This window comes from Hyperoodon ampullatus (genome assembly GCF_949752795.1).
Source record: "Hyperoodon ampullatus genome assembly, chromosome: 18".
NCBI lineage: Eukaryota > Metazoa > Chordata > Mammalia > Artiodactyla > Ziphiidae > Hyperoodon > Hyperoodon ampullatus.
In genome coordinates, this window is record NC_136931.1 from 59,023,890 (window position 1) to 59,032,915 (window position 9,026).

The following is a 9,026-nucleotide window of genomic DNA, read 5'->3' on the forward strand; positions in this document are numbered from 1 at the left end:
TCCAGAATGTCACCTGTTACTATTTTTAGTGATGGAAATCATGGGTCACACGAATTAAAAACAAAACAAAAACAAACAAAAACAAAAAACCAAAAAAACCCCTTAAGGTGTTTAGCCCAAAGCCTAGCACATTTAGAGTGCTTATTAAATATTATCTAACAGCGATAAAGAAAGTCATTGGTGTGAATGGGATTATCCCAGAGAGAAAAGGACTAGAGGAAATAATCCTGAGAGGAAGATGTTGGCCGAGGAGATCAAAAAACAATGTATAAATTGCTCCAGGTTTATAACAAGAGGTGTCAGAACATTCTCCCTGTTCTGGAAACCCAAAGGAAAACCTCAGGATGTAAACTGCTGTCTTTGATAAAGAGGCACAAAGCCTTTTAATCATTGGGTCTCAAGTTAAAAAAAAAGTCAGTCACCTTCTTAAAGAGGCTTCCCTGACCATCCTATCTGGAGTACCATTTTCCCTCCATCATTATTAGTAATTTATTTTCTTCAGAGCACCACTCTGAAATGATCTACTTTATTATTTTTTTTTCCCTGTTCCCCTAAGGCTCAAAGCTTCACGAGTAGAGGATTTGTTTTAGGGTTCAAAAGGGCAGACTGGCTTCTGGCTGTGCTTCGGGTTGACATTCTGATATGAAAAATGATTTTTTTCATTATTCATGGATATAACATTATCTTCTGGAAGGAGCTTTGATTTCGCACAGCTCCAACCGTCTGGGGATCTTTTCTCAGAGACGGAGCCGGCTGAAGTCTGGTGGTGGTGGCGGTGAATACTCCAACTTTATACCGCGACTCAGAGGCCAGCTGACGGCACTTAAGTAACCACCGAGGGCGGAGAGGAGGCCTCACTTCTCACCGGACGATGCTCCGACACCTTGTCAGCTAGAGACGGGGTCCTCCCAACTGAGCACGCCGCTCTGGCCCAACCTCTCGTCTCCATTGCTTTTCCGCCCGCCAATGTCTTTTCTGATTGGTGCAGGCGGGCGCTGCGCGTGCTAACGTCACAAGTCGGCGGCGCTGGTATAAGAGCGCGGCCGTGGGACGCGTGCGCCTTTTTCTCGGTTACCGGAGGGGGTGAGTAGGTAAGGCGTACCGCTGTGCTCTTTATTCCGGGTGTGGGTTGTAGGGTCTTGCGGACCATCCGAGCTTTAATGAGTTCGCTAAAGAAGGTGCAGGTGAGATGAAGGTGGTTGAAGAGTAGTGGGAATGGTATCAGTTATAAAAGCTTGAGGGACGTTCTCGCGATATTTTCCCGGGGCGCCGCGAGGTTCCAGCTGAGTTGTGGGACTGCGCAAGCGCTGCTCCGAGTCCTCACTGTCCACTCTTCTTTCCGCACAGACGGGCAAGTAGAGCCAGCATGCCGGTGGCCCGGAGCTGGGTTTGTCGCAAAACGTATGTGACCCCGCGGAGACCTTTCGAGAAGTCCCGCCTCGACCAAGAGCTGAAGCTGATCGGTGAGTGACTAATGCAAGGTTTCTGCTTCCCGGGCCGGGGAAGCTAACACGTGGGTGAGGCCGCCCACGTGCTCATTCTGCTGGAATCCCTCCGGTGTGTCCCCCTCCCTCTTCCCCGAATTCGGGATCGTTCGTTGTTTAGATTTTCTGTACCCCGAAACCACCAATCCTTGTCACTAGTCCGTGGGACTGAACTTGTTCGTCCATTCTTTGCAGGCGAGTATGGGCTCCGGAACAAACGTGAGGTCTGGAGGGTCAAATTTACCCTGGCCAAGATCCGCAAGGCTGCCCGGGAGCTGCTGACGCTGGATGAGAAAGACCCGCGGCGTCTGTTTGAAGGTGTGTATAGAAAACATTGGGCTTCAGTTTCCGCTTGATTAGAACTAACAGTGCTCAGCAAGCTTGGCCACCTGGCTCTAGCTGTACACAGTGTAGCAAAACAGTACTGCTGCTTATGTGTCTTGTTCACTGGGGGTGGGAATAGACTGAAATTTCTGAAATGTTGGTTGGTTCTAGCAGGGAGGGAGCTTTACTGTGTACATTTGCCTGCTTTAACATGGTGGTCAAGGACATTTACTCAAGGTCTGAACAGGAGAGGACCTGTGGATATCACAGGGAAGAACATTCCAGGTGATTTTGGAGAGGGTACAGATCATATAGTAATTACAGTGACTAAAAAAATTGTGGTAAGGTACACGTGACAGAATTTATCATCTTTTAGACTCCTAAAGTTCTAAATTTCTACTTTGAGATGGGGAGTTAATGGAGGGCTTTTGGAAGGAATGATTGACATCAGATTTTAGTAAGACCTCTTAGATTGTCAAGTGGCAAAAATATTAAAATAGCTGGTATTTTATAAGGCTCACTGAATGCCGTTTTCTAAGCTCTTTGTGTACATTATTTAATCTGCACAAGCAACCTCATAGCAGGTACTGATAATACTCTTCTTCAAATGAGCAAATGAGTTCAGGTGAGTTCGGCAATGGGGATGGAATGAGGATTCCAGGGGAAGCTTAGAGAACATCACCAAAAGTGGAAACAGTGTCTAAGTGTAAGAAGTAATCAGTAGACTTGGTTAGTGTGTTTTACGTTGTATCCTGGTGTGGAAGATACATGTACACACATACATATACATACATACATACATACAGTTTGTGATTCTAACAGATGTGAGTTTGGCTGTAGGTGGTTCTGTATCTTGGGTTTTTTTTTTCTTGTTTTTTTTTGTAACAGTTTTTATTGGTATAAAACTTACACAACATGACGTTTACTCAAAGTGTCCACAACTTGTTTTTAGTTGCCTCTAAAATTGGCCACTGCCTAGGTGTCATCTTGATAACTTGCTTTTGGCCTGTCCCTGGGAAATCTTGATTTCTGGTGAAAAGCAGGAGGGGCTGGGAAACCCGCCAGGCTTCCTTGGGCACCTCGCTTTTTATTCTCAATCAGGGTTGCTAGTCTGATTTTTCTCCCAAACTGTGGCTAAGGAAGGAAGTGCTGTTACACTCCTCGCTGTTAAGCATGAGTGGTCATCCATATTAGAGGTTGAGAAAGGCTTGGAGCGTGTTTAACTAACTACCGCACATTTATCACTTTTATCTGTCCTAGACCCAAGGATGTGAGAGGTTTTCATTCTTGAACTTTTGTTAGTTCATAAACTCCTTTGACAGTCTCATGATAATTGAGGAATCTCCCCCATGGACACTGGTATCGGGTGGGACTTTATCCCTGAGTCTGGGGGACAGACTGCAGCTGGTTCTGAGGAACTTGCTGAAGATAGAGATAATCACAGAGAAACTTAGGTTATAAGCAGTCATGTGACAAAGAGATGGCATAGGGCAGGGTGAGAGGCCAGTGTCCAGGGATTATTTGGTTTTCCGGGGTGGAAGTGGAAGTTGCAAGAGGGAGGCATCAGGTAGTACACTTTCTAGTGAATGAAGCTCTTTAGATTCCTGGGATGGGGAGGAGGAGCCTGCAAGCTCTGAGGTATTTTGTTCCGCTGTTACGGCCTTGCCTTGCTTCAGATGCAGCCTTTCCCACTGAGGTGTGAGAGTCTCATCTGATAAAAAGACTTACTGGTTCATTCAGTCACTTACAGGTATGAACTCCTTCCTTACACCAGCTTAAGGAGGACAGGTATTACATCCATTTTTCACATTAGAAACTAAGGCACTTACAGGCTTGCCGCATGCCATAGTGACAAGGGCCCCTTTGCCACTGAGGTGCCCACTGGCTTACATTTTTAAAAAATTTATTGGTTTGGCTTTTACATTTTAAAAACTGATTCTGGGGGGCTTCCAGTGGTTGAGACTCCACGCTCCCAATGCAGGGCCCTGGGTTCAACCCCTGGTCAGGGAACTAGATCCCACATTCATGCCGCGACTGAGTTCACATGCCACAACTAAGGAGCCCTCGAGCTGCAGCTAAGGAGCTGGCCTGCCCCAACTAAGACCTGGCACAACCAAATAAAAGTAAATAGATAGATAAACAGATAGATAAAACTAGTCTAAAAAAAAGGAAAACTGATTGATTGTTAATGCTTTGGCCAAATGGAGCCCATGTAACAATTTTTAGTAGTTGGGCATGATCCTGTTGAAGATGCACAGTTTATCGGTGTTATTTTTGTCTTCATACCAAATAAGGTTTTTCCTGTATTGATGACCCTCCCCATTGTTTAAGGATGTAGGTGTTTTAATAGTAAATATGGAATATATTTTTGAAGTAATACAGGTTGAATTATTGTCAAGTTTCTATTTTCTAATGTAAGGACAAAAAGGCATGAAGTGTCCAAACTGGTAGATAATCCCAAACTCACTTTTGTTTACCTTTGAATATGTTTTTATATTACTATTTGAATATCATGTCTGTGTTTTAAATTGTATAATTTATAATTCATTATTATATTAGTTTCAGGTGCACATAGTTTTATAGTTATAAAACTTTTTCTTGTGATGAGAAGTTTTAAGGTCTCATTGTGGGTTTGAGTTGCATTTTCCTGATGGATTAATGATGTTGAGCACCTTTTCTTGTGCTTTTTGGCCACCTGTATGTCTTTGGGAAAATGTCTCTTCAGATCATCTTCCCATTTTTTAATTGAGGTGTTTGTTTTTTGGTTTTTTTAAAATAATTTTTTATGGATTTATTTATTTTTATTTATTTTTGGCTGCGTCGGGTCTTCATTGCTGCTCGTGGGCTTTCTCTAGTTGCAGCGAGTGGGGGCTACTCTTCATTGCGGGGCGCAAACTTCTCATCGCGGTGGTCTCTCTTGTTGCGGAGCATGGGCTCTAGGCACTTGGGCTTCAGTAGTTGTGGCACACAGGCTTAGTTGCTCCGTGGCATGTGGGATCTTCCTGGACCAGGGCTCGAACCTGTGTTCCCTGCATTGGCAGGTGGATTCTTAACCACTGCGCCACCAGGGAAGTCCATTTCTGCTCTTAAGTTGGATGAGTTCGTTACATATTTTGGGTATTAACCCCTTATTAGATACATGATTTGCAAATATTTTCTCCCATTCTGTATGTTGCCTTTCCATTTCGTTAATTTCTTTTGCTGTGCAGAAGCTTTTTTGGTGTGGTCCCACTTGTTGATTTTTGCTTTTGTAGCCTTTGCTTTAGGGTCAAATCCAAAAAAATCATCTCCAAGATATGTCAAGGACCTTACTGCCTATGTTTTCTTCTAGGAGTTTCATGGTTTCAGGTCTTACATTCAAGTCTTTAATCCATTTTGAGTTTCTTTTTCCACCCCCTGCCACACAGCTTTCGGGATCTTAGTTCCCCGACCAGGGATTGAGGAACCTGGGCCACGCCAGTGAAAGCACCCAGTCCTAACCAGTGGACTGCCTGGGAATTCCCGATTTTGAGTTAATTTTTGTGTACAGGATAAGGTAGGGGTCCAGTTTCATTCTTGCATGTGACTGTCCTGTTTTCCCGACACCATTTATTGACGAGACTTTTCTTTCCCTGTTATATATTCCTGGCTCCCTTGTTGTAAATTGACCATTAATTTGTGTGGGTTTATTTCTGGGATGTTTATTCTGTTCCCTTGATGTGTTTTTTATGCCAATATCATACTGTTTTGATTACTATAGCTTTGTAATGTATACAGCTTTGTTCTTAAGATTGGCTTTAGCTATTCAGGGTCTTGTGGTACCATAAAAATTTAGATTCTTCTTTTTCTGTGAAAAATGGCATTGGAATTTTGATAGGGATTGCATTGAATCTGTATATTGCTTTTAGGTAGTATGGGCATTTTAACTATCTTTCCATTTGTTTGTGTCTAATTTTTTTCATCAGTGTCTTATATTTTTCATTGTGTAGGCTTTTCATCTTTTATGCGGTTATAAATGGGAGAATATCCTTGTTTTGTATTCAGCATTTATTCAGTGCATATTATGACCTGGGGTGTTGGGAAAGGTATATAGTACGTATAGTATGTTTCTCCATTTAGATTCTGGTCTGCTAGGTTTCTGGTCTGCTAGGAAGACTTTGTCATCACAGTGAGCCATCTTTCCTTCAAGCTTTGCCTGGGGGCAAGGGAGGGGATGGGTGGTAATGGTGCTTTTACCCCAATGTCAGTGTGTTAGTGATAATCCTGTGTGGTGATAAGGAGCTCAGTGAGTGTGAGCCTGGGGGAAGGGTTTTGCCCACAGCATCCCAAGAGCTGTCCTGAGTGGAGCTTTGGATGCCCATGGACAAGAAGTAGCGAAGCCTCCTGAAAGTAGAGTTGTGTAAAAGGTAGAAGCTGACCTCTGCTGGATTACTTTGTGCCAGGCATTGTTAGGTCCACACCATCTTTTTAGTAGACAATCTCAATGATAAAATGGATGACATGTACTCAGCTTAAATGTATGCCCAGTCTTTTTCAGGCCTATAAGATTGGTTCTGATACTGTTCCAATATTATAGATACGGAAGGTGGTTTAACCTCATTTGATTAGTAGGGCTTTCTTGACTCTAGAATATTAGCCCTTAGCTGCTCTGCTGTGTTATGGGAGGAATAGTTTAGGAACAGCAGCACTTAGACTTTTGCAGATGAATGCTAAGCCTTTCAAGGGGGTTGTCTCATTTACTCTTCCCAACAACTCTGGAAGGTTCTTCCTTTTTCAGGTGAGCAGAGTTGTATGTAGCCACCTGCCTTAGGGTAGTGTGAGGATTCCGTTAGTCACAGTGGCTCACATAGTAGCATGTTGAGTCCTGTATCAGAATTAGCTCTTACTTCCTACTTTGTCCCACCACCATGATTTGGAGGTGGAGGATTTGAACCCAGAAGTCTGATGTCGGCCAGAATGCTGAGGCAGGCCTTCCTTCCCCTCCTTCCCCTCTTACCAGGCAATGCCCTGCTGCGGCGACTCGTCCGTATCGGGGTGCTGGACGAGGGCAAGATGAAACTGGATTACATCTTGGGCCTGAAGATTGAGGATTTCTTGGAGAGACGCCTGCAGACCCAGGTCTTCAAGCTGGGCCTGGCCAAGTCCATCCACCACGCCCGTGTGCTGATCCGCCAGCGCCATATCAGGTACCACCTCTGGGCTCCCTGAGCCTTCCCCACCCCATCCCCTCTGATGGTTGCCCTCACTAAGCCGCTGTCGCTATCTCCTGTGCAGCCCTTGGAGGTGATGAAGGTGTGAGCTCCCCTTGAGGGTACAGATTGACCCCCTACAAACAGCTCATGGGGGAGCTGGGGGCAGCCTCATCCCCCCCGTAGCCCAGCGCAAGGGTCACTGCGGCTGGAGCCGTACACCTTGCGAAGGCTTCTACGAGGCGTGCGGGTAGCTGGACAGGTAACAGCCCTCGGTGTCCAGTTGAGAGGAGTCACTGGGGCTAACTGACTTGGGTGGCTTTGGCTGTGTAGTGGGCCCTTGTGAAGCCACTCCAGGCCCTGATCACAGTGCACTCTCCTGTCGGCCTTAATTTGGTGAGTTCACCACAGGCCAAGGTCTGATGCTCATGGTGGCAGCTGCCACAGTGAAGACCAGAGGCCAGAAGGGTCTTTATCTGAGTACTCACTTTACCCTATGTAAATTGGGCCCCGTTCATGAGGCCCAGTTGAGCTGTGTAGTAAGTGGGTGGGATACATGCATACTGGATTTCTGCCGCAGCCTTTCGTTAGCCCTGTGACCCATGGGCAGGAGCCTCTCACGTCGCTTGTCTGAAATGAAACAACCCCTATCCTTTCGGGTTGCTGCTTCGAAGACAATGAAACTACACCTGCTAATAGAGCTCTGTGTGTGACACACACAGTTGAGAATATTTGAAGTGTCTGGCACAGTTGTGTATTTGAAAAGCAGGTCTTGGGTTTATATGTTGCCACCTCACCTCATTCACTCTGGTCTCGTGGGTTACTTCTGAATTGCTCTCTCCCTTCTGTGAGGTGTGAATGTAAAGGTGGATGCATTTGTGTGAATTAGGTGATGCCTGAAAGCTCTCCGGAACACACAGCAATTCCTTAAGATCAGGAGCCCTTCCTGTTTATTGCTTCAGAGTCGGTGCAGCTCTGTAGCACCGGCCCTGTCAGCTGCAGAGCACAGGCAGAGGGGAGCAGCGTCCTGTTCCCCGTCCTCTTCACCTGCCGCCCCCTCCAGGGTCCGCAAGCAGGTGGTGAACATCCCATCCTTCATTGTCCGCCTGGACTCCCAGAAGCACATCGACTTCTCCCTCCGTTCTCCGTATGGGGGCGGCCGCCCCGGCCGCGTGAAGAGGAAGAACGCCAAGAAGGGCCAGGGCGGGGCTGGCACTGGCGACGACGAGGAGGAGGATTAAGCCCACCCATCCCGCCTGGGCTGATGGAGCGTCTAGTTTTCCAGTCAGATAATAAAACAACGTTTCAGAACTGGTGTTTATTGGTGTGCCTCTTTCCTCCGCGCTCTGAACACGAGCCTTCTGCAGTGGGAAGTGCAGGCTGCGTCCTTCAGCGGGTTTCCACACATGCACAGAGGGGCCTGGTCGGCTTTGTTCAGGTGCTTGGGACCCTTAGGGCTGGGCTGCGGTGTCCTGACAAACATCTCTGCACATAACTTATCACAGCAGGGAGACCAGTAGTATTATGAGGAAGGTTCTTTGAGACAAAACCAGAAGGAAATTCTCAGCCCCCCATTTGCATGTGGGGCGAGGAGTCATTTCCAGGCAGAGGATGCAGGGGAACCCTGCCCTTCCCCCTGCATTTGGAGTTTCTGATGATATTCTTGGTCCCAAGGGAGGCAGGCTTTCCTTTTCTCTGTTTGAGAAGCTGCCTGAGGCAGGGAAGGAAGGGGCTTGGTCTCAGGAAATGAGGAACACTTGGAATTGAGCAGCCTCTGAGCAGCTGCAGCCACAGGGCACACTAGTCCTGGTCTGGGGGATTTGGGGCTGTGATGTAAGTGGCCAGCTTCACAGTGAGGGCTCAGGGTTCTTTGCGAAGTCGCTGTGAAGCCTGCAGAAGAATCGAAGTCCTTGCAGCCTACTTGGGCTGGGTGGTAGGCCTCCCTCACCCCAAGGTGTTGATGGCGGTTCTGTAGGGTCCTTGAGGTCAGGACCCTTGGTAGGGACCATAAAATCAGCTGTGATGACCATGGAGTTGTGGAAGCAGTTGG

The 9,026-nt window shown here is 46.6% G+C and overlaps 1 protein-coding gene across 1 annotated transcript; it reads left to right on the plus strand.

Moving 5' to 3' along the window:
- Positions 1-1,066: 1,066 nt before the first annotated feature.
- On the plus strand, positions 1,067-8,287 carry RPS9 (ribosomal protein S9). Its single transcript, XM_079723389.1, has 5 exons — positions 1,067-1,091; positions 1,348-1,463; positions 1,680-1,802; positions 6,787-6,973; positions 8,040-8,287. The coding sequence occupies exons 2-5, from the start codon at positions 1,367-1,369 to the stop codon at positions 8,215-8,217; spliced, it is 585 nt and encodes a 194-aa protein (XP_079579515.1). The 5' UTR covers positions 1,067-1,091; positions 1,348-1,366; the 3' UTR covers positions 8,218-8,287.
- Positions 8,288-9,026: the final 739 nt, after the last annotated feature.

Coding starts and splice junctions, on each gene's coding strand:
- RPS9 (XM_079723389.1), top strand. CDS start 1,367: ATGCCGGTGGCCCGGAGCTGGGTTTGTCGCAAAACGTATGTGACCCCG. Junction 1,464..1,679: donor CCAAGAGCTGAAGCTGATCG/GTGAGTGACTAA, acceptor CATTCTTTGCAG/GCGAGTATGGGCTCCGGAAC. Junction 6,974..8,039: donor ATCCGCCAGCGCCATATCAG/GTACCACCTCTG, acceptor CGCCCCCTCCAG/GGTCCGCAAGCAGGTGGTGA.